An 18104-nucleotide genomic window follows, 5' to 3' on the forward strand; every position below is an offset into this window, starting at 1 on the left:
TGATAGTTTGTCTCTCATAAAATTATTACAGTCGTATTGTTTTTTCTCTAAATTATATACTATGTATTCATTTCTGGAGTTATCATCTTCTAAGAGCAAGATTCTATTCTCCATTTAGTCTAATCTATTGTTTATAGTTTGAATTGATTCCTTTATTTCAATGATTGCACCTTTATTTCTTTCAGGCTCTCTCTAAATTCTTTTCAGAAATCCTGTATCATTTCTACTGTTAAATTTCTGATTTGTCCTTCTGGTGATCTCTGAAATTCTGTGTTGTCAGGTTCTGTTACTGTGGGGTTGTGGGAGCTCATTGCTTCCTTGTTATTTCTCTTTCTTATGATTCCAGAAGTTTGTGTTTGTTGCTTTTGATAGATTTCTTTCAGTCTGGAGGTGTCAGCTGGTATATTCAAAGGCAAGTTTTGTTGTATTCAAAGGTGAAGGTTGAGTGAGGAGGAAAGTGATAAAAGTCATAAATGCAAGAATAGGGTAAAGTCACAGGACCAAATAGAATGAGAGTATGAATTTGGTAAGGTCTTATATAGTAGAGATTAGAGATAGTGAATATGTAGTAGGATTCTAATAACCAATATAGAGTATTTAGTATAGTGTTATGAAGTGGATTGGCAATCATTAAAAACATAAACAACAACAAATGTTGGCAAGGATGTAGAGAATTGGGAACTGTAATACAGTGTTGGTGGGATTGCAAATTAGTGCAAATTAGTGCAACCACTTTGGAAAATAGTATGAAGAATCCTCAGAAGAATGGGAATAAACCTACTCTAAAATACCACTTCTGGATATCTACCCAAAAGAATGGACATCAAACTAACAAACTGATGCATGCATTATCTATGTTAATAACTGTACAATTCACAATTGCCAAACTATGGAACCACCCAAGATGTTTATCAACAGATGAATGGATTACATAACTATGGGATATGTACACAATTGGATTTTACTCAGACATAAAGAACAAAATTATGTCATTTATAGGAAAATGGATGGAACTGGAGAACATTATGCTAAGTGAGATTAGTCAGTTACAAAAAGTAAGAAATCAGATGCTCTCCCTAATATGTGGGAGCTAGGGAGAAAAAGTGTCATAGGAGGAACTCTAGATGAAGAAGGAGAATCTATAGATGAGCAAAAAAGGTGACCTAACTGAGGGGGATGAGAGGGGATGAAGAGGGAGATTCCCTAATGTACATGATGCACATTCACAAACATATCAAAGTCAATCACTGAGCCAAACATGAGGATGAAGGGGGAGGAAATGGGGAGGAAATTGGGGAAGGGCTAAATGAGTGATGTGTGCATAATGCCTCTACCATAGTGTACCCCCATTACGATATATGAGTACAATGTATCAATAAAAAATTAAAGCAATAAAATTAATATCTCCTTATTAAGAAAATTTAGATTCTAAGAAAGAAAGTAAAGGCAGATGTGGCATATATCACTGCTTCCCTTCCCCTAGCAGGGTCCTCTTTTTCCTTGCTGTTAAACTCTGATTTGGTTTAGGTATCAAGAAATAACCAAATACTCAGGGGAGGTGGACCTTTCTCTAGGCCCCTAGGGGCTGTACTGTATTGGTATAAACTAAGCTTGGTCATTCCATTCTCCCTTTTCCAGTGATTGGCCTGGGGTACACATGGACTCTGTTAATGATATGAAAGAGAAGATGGGAAAAAAACTCTAGAGGGGATTTTACTCTTGGATGACAAGGAAGATCATTAGAGAAGAGAAGCCCTTCTTTTCTGCCATAAAAGGTACTATGAGAGGATGCAAATCTTGAGATCAAGAAGATAAATCCAAGAGGATGGCAGAAAAGCAGATACAGCACTGAGGTAGTGAGTTAACCAGCACTGTACCTGCCTTCTTCCTTCTTCTGATATAAAACAATAAGTGTAAAATATAAACAATAATAGGGTCTTCTTCATTAACTTGCTAGGATGATTTAAAAACCATATCTTATAAATTGCAGATGAAATCATCTTAGCTGACACATTTCTTATGTCATCAAGAGCACTCTGTGATCATCACTTTAAATAAACTATTATTTACACTAAGAAACACAACTACTTTTGAATGAACTTTTATTTATCCAAAAGAAACCTGCAAGATTGATGGACCAAACATTTATTGTCATTGCTCTATTTGAACTGTGGGATTTTAGCATTTTCTTAAACATTTATTTTCCAACTATTCATTCATTTAAATTTTCTTTAGAAGGACTACATCTGTAAAACCAAGATGTAGTTCACTCTTGTACTTCTCCTAGATATGTGAGGCATTATAATCTTTTAAAGCTATGCTTTCAAAATAACAAACCATAAAAGTCAACCGAATTTAGTCTTAAATCAGCAGGCAAGCTTTCCTTCAGCATATGCTAGGGATTACTAGACACTCATGATAAATTTCGTGATGCCATAGCAGCACCTAATTTATATAAACATTTGAAAACTCCAAGGCAGTATTTAACTATTTTCTATCCTTGATATGCCCAGGCTTGGCAATATGTGCCCACAGCTTTTACTTTGCAATCTTTGGGCCTCGGGAGATTTAGAAGAGAATTTTCCTGTCTCTCACAGAAACCACAGAACCTCTGCAACCATCTGGGACTCGCTTTGTTTAAAGACAAAGATCCTCTTGGTGAGTTTTTATAGTTTCATTTTCAACTAAAAAGCCTGTTAAATAGGCTTTCAATTTTGATAAAAAGAAAATCTTTGCAAGTGGCCAGGGAGGGAAGACTACTGCAATGGAAGGAGATCCAAAATGGCCACTCACTAGAGTGGGCTCTCTCATGGTGTAGGGTTCAGGGGCACTCTGGCTACTCTTCTTCAAGTTGGCCAGCTCACAATGCCTTTATTTTCAAACTTATACCTAGAATTTCAAGATTAATTTATCAGTTGAAGACAGCTACTTAATTTTTAAATGTAGAGTTTCTCTTTAATACATATTTCCAGGTTTCACACTAATTCCTCTCTTTCCCCAAAGCCACAAAGATGTGTATTGAAGATTTCCACATATGATTTTACTTAGCAGGTTTCAGAACTCTTATTAGATCAGTGCCAAGAAGAATAGTGATATTAAAGAATAACTCCAGAGCACCAGATGCACTGGAAAATGATATCTTAACAATGATTAAAAGTGTATGTATAAAGATACAAATAGACATACATGTGTATGCACATTTTGGCTTTTAAAGTGGTAAAAGTTTATTCAATGAGGGGATGGGAAACACAGAAGTACATATTTATATCTGAGTAGTTGTGCAATGTACAAAGTTCTTGGAAAATTTTATATGTGGTCAATTTTCTTCATTCAAGTGGGAGAAATGGAATCATAGGAAATCAGAGTATAGATGACCAAACTTCAATGTTAAGAAAAGCTTTGGCCAATTCTCTACTACCCAGGGGCATATGAACATGGCTAAAATATATCAGGGACCTGCACACTCACCTCCCCAAATAGGCCTTGGTAATTAGGCAGCTGCAGTTTATTGCAAATTTCCAGGCCCAGGTGAAGTAGAAGGAAAGAAATCAAGATGTGAGGGAGACAAGAATCCATAAGGCTCTTGCGAAGCTTCCTTCCTTCCTTCCTTTCTTCTCCATTTGAGGAATCCTATGTCTCTGATGTATTTTAACTAGAGCTAATCTGAGTGCTAAACTATCCTGACAATAAGAATTAAATCCAATTGAAAGACATTTATAATATCTGCTTGTATGTGTGAGTGAATAGGGAGGAGAAGGAAAAGGAGAGAGGTAAAACTGTGAGTTTTTAGAAAGATATTTTTCAAATGATCAACTTTCTTTTTTTTATTTTTATTTTTTTATTATTTTTTTAAATTATTTAATTGGTACACTGTATTCATACATCATAGTGGGATACATACTTTTGTAGACATACATGCACACATTGCCCAGTCAGCCCCCACCCGATCCCCACCCCATTCTCTCCCTATCCCTCCTTCCCGTGCTTGGCTTAGTGGTTGACATCTAGTATTATAGCAATTTATCTAAAATTAAAAATGATAATCTCACATAACAGTTTCATTTGTCTGATACCAAGCTTTTGATGACTTAAAGATAACATTTCAATATTTCTTTTTGCTTTCTTTCTTACCAGAGAATCTATTTTTTCTATTTTTTAGGTGAAACTATCATATATTTATATATTTATTTTTCAGAAAAAAAATCTATCCTAATATGGAATATGGACTCTAGGTACCCACAACGATCTTGAAAAAGAACAAAGCTAGAAGATGTATATTTTCTGATTTCAAACCATATAAAGCTACAATAATTGAGACAGTGCAGTACTATTCTAAAGGCAGATATATAAACCATTGGAGTTAAATAAAAGCCTAGAGCTAAATTCTTCCCTATATTGTCAAGTTATTTTTGACAAGGTTTCCACGAACATTTGGTGGTGGGAATAATAATCTTTTAACTAAATATTGTTGAAAAATAATAATTACATGGAAAAGAATAAAATTGGACCCTTACCTAATCCCATATACAAATATTAACTCAAAATAGATAAAAGACCTAAATATAAATCTTAAGACTATAAACTTTTAGGAGAAAATCTGGGTCATTAAACCTCACAACATTGAAATTTGACATTCGGTATACTGCTGCATAGTATAATATGTGTGTAGGAATATTGCAAACATTAATATATCCATGAAATTTAACATAATTCCTTGAAAATACATATCAATGCAAGAATGAGACATTATAAAAAAGTCTAATTAGCATTACTCAGTTCTGATGATATTTCATCATAGGAATTGTAACGGAAGTTTACTGGGCTATGACAGTGTAAACACTTTATACATGCAGACTCATTCAATCCTCATGCTAACTTCTGAGGAAGGCACTATTATTCTCCTCTTACAGATACACAGATTCACAAAGAAGTTAGTTTGCTGAATATCAGCTAGCTAGTAAGGAGATACAGACAGGTTGCCTATGATCTTAACTACCATAACGTACCATTTCTCCATGGCAACACTCTACCACTTCACTCACTGGTGAATAATCTAGCAGTCATACACAGTATAGTTGAACAAACTTGGAAAGTTTAGATCTGAGGTGTGGTAGTCAAAGTATGGCCCCTGGACCAGTGGCATCAGGGCCATCGGCAACTTGTTAGAAATACAAATGACCAGGCCATGCTCAAGACCTAGGGTACCCTGAAACTCTGGGGGTGGGACTCAGTAATTTGTGCTTTGACAAGCTCTCTAGGGATTTTGAGGGCCACTTGAGAGGAAGAAAGTAAGGGGGAACATACTGGTTCCCCACAAGGACTTGTGAAGTCCTTGTGGCAAGTTGCTGTTGCTGACTGTGTGCACCTCACAATTCTGGAGAATCCTAAACTCTGGTGGAATGGTGAAAAATGTGGCTCAAATTTCAGGAAGTACTTCCCAATAATTGGCAGAAATCAACAACAAAAAGGGCTACATGTTAGGGAAAGGGCTTCCCATTGTTCTGAAACAGAGGCTCAGTGACGGTGGAAGGTGAGTGAGGCATTTCTGATAGACCATGAGTTATAGGATCAGAAAAGCAGCATGTACCTTTGGGTACACGCTCATGTAAGAGAGCTTTGAGAGCAGGTGGGAGTCAGTGACACTTCAGTTCTTATGACTAGCTCAGAGCTCCCACGAGCAGGCTGGCTCCTCCCAAGTCCTGCAGTGAGATTCATCTGTCCCGTCTCTGTCACTGCTTGTGCTACACTGTCTGCTTGGAATTCTCTTTCTTAATAGAAATTCTACAGATTTTCCAAAGCCCAGCTTGAGTCACATCTCCTTAGTGAAACCTCTAACTTCTCTTCACACTCCCTGACAGTTGTAGATTTATGGCTGGATTTCCACAAACTTGCAATTTAAGAGCAATGGTTGTGTCATCTGCTTGGTGCCTTCCCTTTTACTGTTCTACTGTAAGTGATCAACACAAGCTCTGGAACAGGAAGACGCCCCTCCACTTCTCTTCTGGACTCCTCTGCTCTAAGTTCTCTTTCCTTTTCCGTGGCCCATAAAAATGAGAGAATGAAGTCTAGCTCCCCGATTAGGTGCAGATCCAGAACATGTGTGGTATGAGGCCTACTGTTACCTTCCCTGCTTGTTTCTTGGAGTACAGAGGAACCCCCCTTTCCAAGGACCGAGTGTTGTTTTTATCATGTCCTCAGTTCACACAAACCTTGGGCCGACTGCTACAATCCAGGCGCAGATGTATATGTTAAAACTCTTACGACAAGTCCAGTTATTATGTGTGCAGTGAAGCCAGTATTTGGATTTTAATACTTCCTTCTCTTCTTTCTACTCTTGTCATATGCTCCACGCTTGAAAAACATCTTTTAGAAACCACATTTTCACATCTTAAGAACACAAAAAAGTGTCAGATACTTTTTCTCCCTTTGCAGTCTTAGAACTTCAAAAACAGCCAAAAGGAAGTTTTACAAAATACGTAAAAATATGTGCTGAGAGCTAAGTTTTATATGCCAAGAGTTGGACTGAAGTGAATTTTTACTGAAGTTAATATTAACTCCTAGGAAGAGAGACGCTCGCTGGAAACCCAGGCCCCTCGGCCATGGGGAGAGCATCGTACTTTTACACAGTCATTTCCCACGTGCATGAGAACCAACCCCTGGCTCTCCACTGTGGACTCTCCAGGATCCCCGCCACTGTTGCTTCTTTTTCTTCTCAGTAAAGGCCTTTTGGCCATTTCACAGCTCATTAGCACCTCTACCCAAAGGTAGGTGGTGACAGGGAGAAGAGGTAAAACTAAAATCAGTAAGTTTTACTGCTCGTTAGCAGCTCTTGTAAAAGATGTGGGACAAGGGCTTTGAAACCATCCTCCTCCTCAGGATCACCTGAGAGCACTGGTTAAATAGCAGTAGGGCCAACCAGGCAGAGCCACTGTGATAGTTCTACTATAAATTTCTATTTCTGTTAACTTTCATCTCCATTGCATCAAATACTTCAGAGTTATCTAGGTCATGAACACAAAGAAACTTACCTGTTTCTGCACTCCACTCAGGTACTGGACCTTGATGATGAGTGAAGCGGTTCGACCCTTGTACTGAATTGTTCTAATAAACGTCCCGGCATGGTCCACACTGAAGGGCTCTGACCAGCGCCAATTGCCCCAACCTTCAATACAGATGTGTAACAGCTGGAGAGAAAAACAATGACCATCACAATGCCAAACATGCCAACAAAAATCTCATTGTCAAATGAAAGTCTTGTTGCTGGAAATTCTTCTATTTGTAATATTGAGCATCTGTTTTCTTTCTGACCTGCGTTATTCGTCCACTTCCAGCTCATTTCACTAGGCTAAGAATAGCAATTATGCCACAGAGGGTCAAAGTAGTCTTCCAGATCACATTTTAAACCTTCTCACAAATAATGGTCCTACCAAATGATGAAAGGACTGTTGAACATTTGAGAAAAGTCCATTTCATTCACTTGGAGGACAAGAAGGTTTAAATGTGAGATCAAAGAACCTTGGTCTTGACTGTTTATTCCTCCTCATGGTTAGATCCTAATTAAAGCTGTTTGATTTGCAGATTACTACTACTACTACTACTACTACTACTACTACTACTACTACTACAACTACTGACACATGAGAGTAACTTATTTTCTCTCTCTAATCATATAGAAGGATATGGAGGTTGTACATATTTGAGAGAAGGGTCCACAAAGGCCAGTGTGTTGATGGTAGGCAGAGGCCACACCATACCCAAGCCTTATAGGAGGTCTTTTCTTCAGGCAGGTGTACTAAGGGTCAGACTCTGTGATGCCAGTCTTGGAGGAGGCCATATACCTTATAAGGCCGTCTGTCCTATGGTTAGATAACTTCAATATTCTGGAATGCTGCTTCTTATGGCCTGGCTATCTGTCTTACAGAAACATCCCACAAAGCCACATACATTAACCTGTGTATGTTGGAGGGGTTTCCAAGGAGACAGATCATTGAGGAGTTGGGTTGGTAAGATGTTTGTGGAGATTGGATGATCCAGTCTTGCTGGCATATTTGCCAAAGAAGCATAAGACCTGAGAGACAGGCCAGGGAGCTTGGAGCTGGTGGATAACATAATTTTTTAAATTAAATTTCCATTCCTTACTGTTTCTTTTGATAACAAAATGGCAATTTGAAGATTTAATTAATTTAATATACTCTCCTTATGAGACCATGTTATCAAATTGGATATATCTTCAATATTCTGATGTAAAAAAGCTCTTTGCTCTTTTTATTTTTTGCATTAGGTACTTACTATAATTTTACAAGTTGAGTCTCTTGAAGCATATTTTTATTTATTCATATAATATTGCCACTTTGGGTAATATCCAGATATCTCTTGAGGTTATTTAAATATTTCTTTCTTTCTTTCTTTTCTTTTCTTTTCTTTCTTTTTTTTTGTCCTGGGGATGAAACCCAGCAGCATTCTACCTCTGAGCTACACTCCAGCCCTATTTTTTTTTTTTTAATTCTTTATTTTGAAACAGGGTCTCACTGAGTTGCAAAGGGCCTCACTAAGTAGCTGAGGCTGTCCTCGAACCGCGATCCTTCTGTCTCAGCCTCCCAAATGCTGGGGTTACAAGTTCATGTGCCACTACACCCAGCTTAGTATTACTTATTTTGATTACTACCAAGGAGCTGCAGCCGAGAAAATCAGTTTATGTCGATATTCCAAAAGATGTACGGAATTGACAATAAACAAAGTTCTATATTCGTAGTAAGTATAAAATGACACTTTAAGAAAAATGTTTGCCGGGTGTGGTGGCACATGCTTATAATCCAGGATGGGAGGACTCCAGGATGGGAGGATGGCAGTTCAAGGACAGCCTCAGCTACTTAGGGAAGCCCTTCACAACTCAATGAGACTCTGTTTCAAGAAATAAAAAAAAGACTGAAAAATAGGCCTGAGAATGTAGTTTGGAGGTAGAATGCCCCTGGGTTCCATCCCCAGTACTGCAAAAAAAAAAAAAAAAGAAAGATGTTTAAAATGTTTATATGACACATAAACGAAATTTAATATTTTTCCCTTTTGTTATATATAGCTTTTTTTGTGTGCTACAGATTGAACCCAAGGAGAGTCTACCTCCAAGCTACCCTCACACTTGTGTGTGTGTGTGTGTGTGTGTGTGTGTGTGTGTGTGTGTGGTTTGGGGATAGAACCCAGAGGCATTCTACCTCTGAGCTACACTCCCAGCTTTGTTTTTTTATTCTCTATTTTTATTTGTTTTTAAGATTTATAAATAAGCTCATCACTCTAAGAGCCTAGTGCACAGTAGGTACTTAATAAATTACTGAATAAATAAATGCATCAAGATTAATGAAAATAATCAAATCTCAAAAATTATAGTGATATTTATACATAAAATAGTATTTATAGTGATATTTATACATAAAATGAGTATTTAATAAAATATTTTTCTCTCATATATGGAAGCTAAAAGAAAATAGGAAACATAAGGCACTTGAGATAAATGTGGGGAGAAACCAGTAGAATAGTGGAAGGAGGAGAGGGGAGGGAGGCAGGAATGATGGAGTAAAGGAGCAGTTCAATAATACAGTGGCAATATGTGAATGTATTCACCAATCTCACTACCTCATACGGGAGGAAGGGGGGCATGGTGGATACGGAGGGCAATGTACCAGCAGTTGTGTGTCTGTACGTTTCTAACCAAGGAACTTCACTATGTTGTATAAATGCACGAATAAATTTTGAAAAATAATCTTAATTTCAGATACTTATGGATTCATTGATTCTAGGAAAGAATTTATACTAAGGTAATATTATGAATGTGTGCAAAGATTTACCTAGATATATGTTTATTCTAGCACTATTTTAAAAATAAAATTTTGGCAGTATTAGAAAATTGGTCAAATAAAATATAATGAAAATAATAATGCCTATCATTTATTAGATACTATGACTGTTTTTATATATTGTCTTATTTATTCCTTAAAACAATCTTATAAAGTAAATTTTTTTTTTTTCGCTTTCACAGAATAAAAAAAAAAAAAATTAGGGGTATAGAGGTTGAGTGACTTCTTCCAGCCACAGTGCTAGGGAAGGAAAGGTATAAGGTTTGAACAAGTGAAAACTCAAGAGTTTCTATTTTTAGTCATACATATATTGTAGAGCCCTCTAAAAATTTTGAAAAAATTCACAGCATGAAAAGTTGTTACCAGGACTTCCGGGAAGATGGCGACTGAGAAAAGCGGGGCTTAAGAGCCCCGCTAACAACAAATCTCCATTACCACAAAATCAGTGCCTTTCAAAGCCAGAAAACAACATCACCAGAGAAACAAAAAAAATCACCAGGCTCCAGAGAGAAAGCGGACTGAGAACAGAGCCACAGAGGAGATCCTCACGCCCAAGGACGCGGCTTCACGCCTGAGGACGCGGCAGCAGCGCCATACTGCTGGCGGCACCGGCGAATTCACGGGACGGCCACAGCAAGCCGAGGGGAGCCGCTGCGGAACAGCCAGGCGGGATTTCTCGGCGCACAGGGCATCTAAAGCTCCCAGTGGCTGAGCTCAGCACACGCTGCAGGGATTCAGAGTGGAAATCAAAACCAAGAAAAAAAAAACGCCAGCCCCATAGCCGAGGGCGTAGCAGCGGCGCCATATTGCCACCGGCGGCAACAGCACCGAATTCACCGAATTCAGTACAGCTACATCTGCGTACTCAAGAACAGTGAGTCAAATTGTGGGCCACAGTGGAGAAATCCCAGTACTGTACTCACTGGGACTTGACCCAGTGGGAGAGGGGCGGTGGCAGTGATATCACACCATAGGAGAACGTGCAACCTGGCACCCCCCCACAGTCTAAAGCAGCCTCTATCAACTCTCTGGGTCGGAGACTCTGTGATACAACCCAGTAAAGGAGTAGTGGGGTCTGAGATACTACTGACTCGAGATCCAGAACACCTTAAGTGAAGTCATAGTGACCTAAGGGAAGAACCCAGAGAAGGCACAAACTTCCGAAATCATGGGAAAGAGGAATAATACTGGAGCAATGAATGCTCACAACCCCACAACATCAGAACCCGATAAAACAGAAAATCAGAGATTTCTAGAAGATCAAATCAGGAAAATAACTGTAGAAATAATAGAGGTGCTTCGAAAAGAACTCAGAGAGAGCCAAAAAGAGATAAAGGATGCAATTAATGAACTAAAGGCCTCAATTCAAAGCACAAACAACCGATTAGAACACATGGAGAACAGAATCTCGCTCTTAGAAGATGATCATTCCAAAAATGAACGCATAGTTTCTAATCTAGGAAAAAATATCCGACAGCAGGAATCTGATATTGAAGAAATATGGGCCCATTTTAAGAGAGCTAACCTAAGAATAATTGGAATAGAGGAGGGAAAAGAAAGTGAAACCAAAGGGATCAACAATCTCTTCAAGGAAGTAATAGCAGAAAATTTTCCAGACATAGAGCAAGAGGTCGATATGCAGTTCCAGGAAACGTATAGAACTCCCTTTAGACAGGATCGGAGAAGAGGATCCCCACGCCACATAATTGTCAAAATGGCCAATGTGGAAGCCAAGCAGAGAATCTTAAAGGCAACAAAAGCAAAGGGCCAAGTGACATTCAGAGGCAAACCAATTAGAATCACTCCAGACTTCCCAAACCAAGTCATGAGAGCCAGAAGGGCTTGGAGTAACATATTCCAAACTCTGAAAGAAAACAACTTCCAGCCAAAAATTTCCTACCCAGCAAAACTTTCTATCAAATTAGATGGAGAAATAAGAAGCTTCCATGACAAACAGAAACTGAAGGAATTTATGTCTTCAAAACCAGCACTAGAGAAAATACTCAAAGAGATTATAACTACAAAGAAGAAATAGGTAACACACATCAGAACTAGAGAAACAAGATTTTCCATCCAACAGACAACTAAGATTGGTTATCTGTGGAGATTCATTATTTATGTTAGTCTTTTACCTATCTGTAAAGGGTATTGTTTGCCTTTATTGTTGTTAATTTTTAGGATTTCTAGTTGGAATATTAATATACCTTCAGATATAGCATTTGGAAATATTTTATCCCATTCTATTAGTAACTGTTAACTCTGTTTACATTGTCTTTGGATATACAATATGTTTTTTATTTTTTAGGGAGTTTGTATACTCTTCTGTTGCCTGTGCCATTGAAATCATAACCAAGAAATCACTACCAATTTCAATGTTGTGAGGTTTTATGACCCAGATTTTCTTCTAAAAGTTTATAGTCTTAAGATTTATATTTAGGTCTTTTATCTATTTTGAGTTAATATTTGTATATGGGATTAGGTAAGGGTCCAATTTTATTCTTTTCCATGTAATTATTATTTTTCAACAATATTTAGTTAAAAGATTATTATTCCCACCACCAAATGTTCGTGGAAACCTTGTCAAAAATAACTTGACAATATAGGGAAGAATTTAGCTCTAGGCTTTTATTTAACTCCAATGGTTTATATATCTGCCTTTAGAATAGTACTACACTGTTTCAATTATTGTAGCTTTATATGGTTTGAAATCAGAAAATATACATCTTCTAGCTTTGTTCTTTTTCAAGATTGTTGTGGGTACCTAGAGTCCTTATTCCATATTAGGATAGATTTTTTTTCTGAAAAATAAATATATAAATATATGATAGTTTCACCTAAAAAATAGAAAAAATAGATTCTCTGGTAAGAAAGAAAGCAAAAAGAAATATTGAAATGTTATCTTTAAGTAATCAAAAGCTTGGTATCAGACAAATTAAACTGTTATGTGAGATTATCATTTTTAATTTTTGATAAATTGCTATAATACTAGATGTCAATCACTAAGCCAAGCATGGGAGGGAGGGATAGGGAGAGAATGGGGTGGGGATTGGGTGGGGGCTGACTGGGCAATGTGTGCATGTATGTCTACAAAAGTATATATCCCACTATGATGTATGAATACAGTGCACCAATTAAAAAAAAAAGTTGTTACCACTATTGGTTAGCAATATATTAATGAAAAATAATCATAAAAAGGTAAGTATGGTATATTCTATTTTGGTAAAATAAACAAAAGGGGTGTGTGTGTATGTGTGTGTGTGTGTGTGTGTGTATGTACACCCTCACATACACAAATATTTATTTTTAAAATAGTGATTATCTTGGGGTTATGGCTTATATGTTTTTGCGTTTCCTTTTTTTCCTGTGCAGTTTGTGTGTTTTTATGTAATTTCCAAATTTTAGACCAAGAATATGTACTATATTGCCATTAGATAAAAATTAATGTTATTAAAATGAATACTTTCCAATAGAAAGCATATAGAGACTGCATTTCAAGAAATACATTTGACTTTGAAAAACGCAAACTCAGCCCTTGAATGGAGTCCCCTGTGTGTCCTAGTCAAAGTCACAGATTCCCTAGTTGCTCTAGTGGCACTTTGCTAAGAGGGTGACATGATCTTAGTTCATCTCTGAAGCCTCCTTACCGCCTACAAAAGGGTCTGGCTGGCTAAATTGTTATATTATATAAGTATATGATTCTTAGAGTAATTTAACATGATTATGTGAGTTTTTTCCCTTAAGGCAATAGGGTTCTTTTCAACTTATCAAATATTTTAATTTATAGTTTTTTTTGTGTGGTACTGGGGATGGAACTCAAGGGCCTTCTACCTCCGAGCTATAGCCCTGACCTATTTTACTTTGTATTTTTTTGAAGATTTAAAGAAGTTTATTAAAAATAAATACAGAAGATAGTTACAGCCTTATATTACCCAGGGGTAACATGAGGGGGTGTTTCGAATGAAATCACCAAAGTAATATTTTATTTGGAAACAGGGTCTCACTAAGTTGCTGAGAGCCTCAGTAAGTGACTGAGGCTGGCTTCAAACCTATGCAATCCTCCTGTCTCAGCCTCCCAAGTACTGGGATTATCAGCGTGCACCACTACACCTGGCAACTTGTCAAATATTTTAAAGGATCTATAGCTAGTAAATATTTATCATAAGCCAATTAATTATACTATCTATATTGGGTATAGAAAAGAAAGAGACAATTCAGTTGGGCTAAAAATGCTTATTGTGGGAAAATATATTAAATGAGAACAATTATACTGCAAAATTAGTGGTGGGGGGGCTGTAGGACTCCAGACGTGTCTTGTTGGGGGAAGTTAAAAATTTGGCTAGAGGACATATTTTATTTATTCAAAAAACATGAAAAAAAGACAGGTTGAAATGGAATAAAAGATACTACTGTTACTTCTAAAACACAAAACCAGGCATCAGCCTAACTTGCCACATGACAACCAGGGACAGAATGGTTCTTTCTGTACAAAATTAATGTCTGCAAAGCATACTGACTGCATGGCAAACAAAGGCGAGTCATAAAGTGACAAGTTATGGCTTCAAGCTAATTGTGAAAACAACTGGTTATGCTTTTTGACAATATAATGTGGGAAATTAGCTTTTTATTATAAAAACATCATCTTCCTTTCCTGTAATAGTTTTGATCGTAACCCAGATGGAGCCATTGAATATTGATCCTGGAAAGGAGAGTCATGCTAGAACAAAATTCATTGTTTTAGGAGGTCAAATCTTACTCTTGGTCGGCCAAGAGCCATCTGTGTGATTACTGGGGATGGAGAAGGTTAGGAAAAGGACCCACATAAGAGAGTGGTAGAGAAAGGAAAGGTGAAGAGGCACCGAACCCTTGTTCAGTAACTGCTGTCTCCCCATGGAGCATCAACTGTCCACAAGCACCAGAACTGAAGCATGGAAGACGGTGGAAAAAAGTAACTGAGCCGGTGTGGTGGTGCCCGCTTGTAATCCCAGGATTTGGGAGGCTGAGACCAGAGGACAGAGGTTCGCGGACAGCCTCAGCTACTTAGTGAGGCCTTCTGCAACTCAGTGAGACCTGGTTACAAAATAAAGAGTAAAAAGTAGGGCTGGGGGTGTAACTTGGAGATCGAATGCCCCTGGCTTCCATCCCCAGACCAGCCAAAAAAAAAAAAAAAAAGTAACTGGGACAAACACTGTCACTTTTGCAGTTTGGCTGCTTGAAATAATGTCACTCACATAGTACACCCATATCCTTCAAAGCTTTGAAACACTGTGTTACATTATTTCATCATATAATTTATAATGGTTATTTGACTTTCCAAGGGTAAGTTAGGATATCAAGTGCCACACATATCTAGCAAACATTAGGGATTAATCAATGCTTTTATATATCTGAAATGAAGCCATAGAATGGTGTGGGGTGTGTGTGTGTGTGTGTGTGTGTGTGTGTGTGTGTGTGTGTGTGTCACTAAAGATTGAACCAGTAGAATTCTACCGCTGAGGCCCATCCTCAACCCTTCTTTATTTTGCCCTTAATAAAGAGTCTTGCTAGGTTGCTGCAAGTCTCGCATGGTTGCTGAGGCTGGTCTTGAACTGGTGATCCTCCTGTCTTAGTCTCCCAAGTACTAGGATTACAGGCATGTGCCAGTATGCCCAGGTGCCATAAAATCTTTTAAATGTTTTTTCATAAATATTCATAACAGAACTCTAATTCATTTATGGACTTTTACTGTTTAGGCATTAGTCTTTGTCTGAGGTTTACACACTTAGAGAAAATAAATTGAAAAATAATAGGGTGAATAGTAGCACTTTTGAGTTATACATTCTCTACAAAATGTGCTGCGTAATAGTCATTCTTTCTTAAGAATGATCTAAATCTAAGTGATCTACATTAAGGGAGTAATTTACTTAATAAATTTGTAAAAAATTAATGAGCATATTAAAATATTCTACAATTTCATTCATAACTGATTTTGAACATTTCCATCATGAAATCATAAATAAACATGTACAGTAAAAGAAAGTATTTGTTTTAAAGGGGTCATGCCCAGTACACATATCTATTGTGAAAACATATGTTTTTAAGGGGTGTAGTTTTCCCTATAGTTAAAACTATATATGACTAAAAAAAAAAAAAAAAACATGAGCTATGATATTAATAGCTGCCTTAAGTTCAAAATTGTGTGACAGTGTGTTTACCCTTGATACTGGCACAAAGGGCTGAAAAGTGAACATTCAAAGAACTTTTCTATGTATGTACATAGGTATATACAGAAGATGATAATTCAAAGTTTTTTTTTTTTTTTTCGGGTCTGGGGATAGAACGCAGGGGCATTCGATCTCCGAGCTACACCCCCTGCCCTAATTTTTATTCTTTGTTTTGAAACTGGGTCTCACTGAGTTGCAGAGGGCCTCACTAAATAGCTGAGGCTGTTTGCGAACTGCAATCCTCCTGTCTCACCTCCCAAATGCTGGGATTACAGGCATACACCACCATGCCTGGCTTCAAAAAAAATTTTTTTTTTAAAGAAATAAAAACTTTCTTTCTGCTTAATGAGAGTTGTACTAATAGCCAGGACATACCATCTGGTGCTGTATAGACATACTATTTTGACAGAATGATAGTTAATGGTCATTGCGTTCTTGGCTGGACTTCTTTTATGGAAGAGTATGTTGGATGGAAAAAATAGAGAATAACTTAGGTGAGCTAAATTCGATGAAGGCAACACTTCAATGGACATGATGTGTATACACAAAACTATTAATGCAAATATCAATGTTGTGCTGAGGGAGAGTGAGGGAGTAGGGTGGGAGTTGAGGGGAGGCTCACTGACTGCTATCTACATGTATACCTCCATCATTCTGAACTTTATCATGATGTATGATTATAATGTACCAATAATAATCACTAAAAAAGAAATGAAAGTCAACAAGATAACCAACTAGAGAGGCAATCTGATAGTACTTGAGTTTGGATAAGTACTCTGAGTGCGAGTCACATTATCAAGCTTTTGTTTATTTGTTTGAAGATCATTCCAACTAAATATAAGTATAAACAATAGACAAACTCACACAGAGTTTGAATTAAAATTCTCTTTTAAATTGTTCTCAAATGTAACATTCATTGTTTAACAAAATTTAGATTAACTTAGCAAACATGCCAACTTAGAAAACATGTTCTAAAGAAGAGATGAAGTAGTTTTATGTGATTTTAAATTTATTTTTAGTCATTATGGCAATTTAGACAATTAAAATCGTTATCACTAATTTTTAATTAGAGAGAAAAGAAATCACCAGATGGATATAAAGGAAATCCAAATTTCTTAGTTATTTATTTTTATTTGACTAAACTGCCTTGCCATACTAAGAAAACATTTTTGTAAAGGTTAAATAAAGTATTTCATGGCAACCGCTGCTTCTTAGTGCCTGTATAACAAGAAACATGAGCCAGCCAAAGTTGTGCAAGTAGGTTTTCTTTCCCAGTGAGGGAATGTGGTATCTAAGACCTTGTCCTAACTCATTTTATCCCCAAGTGTAAGTCAAGCAAGTCAAACATGAACTAATGCCTGAAGGGAAGTCCCTGACTCCAAAAGTATGGATTATTTCACATTTATCTTAAAATCTCCTCTCAGAGTTCTTAAAATTCACTAACTTGGCAAGTCAGGAATTATCATGAGAAATGAAATAATTTCATAACTATGAAGTCATCCAACATTCCATGCATCTGACACTCACTGGGCTTGGCCCTGTCTTGGGCATTATTCTGACCTTTAAATAATAATTTCTTCAATATTCTGGAAATAATTTGAAAGCATGGAAATAATTAAAACGTGCCACAGTATAATAGGTACACCACTGTCTTTTAGTCAATGCTTTTCAGAGACTCACGTGATAGGTGTGATTAAACACAATTGCATTATGTAGGTGGAGACCTTTGTAACATTCTTAACCAGGATTTCCTATTACTCCAAAATAGAAAAATACCATGCTTTCATGGTTTAGCTGTATTCCTTTTCTCCAAGCACTCTGTATTAAAAGTCACATTTAAAACTAGTTCATTGAAGAATCTTTATGTTTAGAAGTCAAGAATTCACATTTGCAGAACACTGGCTTGTGAAAAGACTTTGAGTATCTTGTAAAAAGCTTAAGGAATTTCTAGTATGTTTTATCCAAAGCTATATTTCAGTATCTAAAATTTATTGCCAGGGAAGGGACAGAGAAACCATTAGCAGCACCAGCAATCATTCCTTTGGGTGCTTCAGAG

The 18104-nt window shown here is 37.1% G+C and overlaps 1 protein-coding gene across 3 annotated transcripts in view; it reads right to left on the reverse strand.

The window, feature by feature from the left end:
* The window catches only part of VPS13B (vacuolar protein sorting 13 homolog B), a gene marked incomplete at both ends in the record, with an annotated part of 689491 nt that overhangs the window by 59122 nt on the left and 612265 nt on the right, over positions 1 to 18104 (reverse strand). For all 3 annotated transcript variants that reach the window (XM_080693506.1, XM_080693505.1, XM_080693507.1), the window contains one exon: positions 7029 to 7184. In XM_080693506.1, the coding sequence (XP_080549632.1) occupies positions 7029 to 7184 (156 nt within the window). The remainder of the gene's footprint in view (positions 1 to 7028; positions 7185 to 18104) is intronic.

The sequence above is a fragment of the Muscardinus avellanarius genome (genome assembly GCF_963383645.1).
Source record: "Muscardinus avellanarius genome assembly, chromosome: 4".
Taxonomy (NCBI): Eukaryota; Metazoa; Chordata; class Mammalia; order Rodentia; family Gliridae; genus Muscardinus; species Muscardinus avellanarius.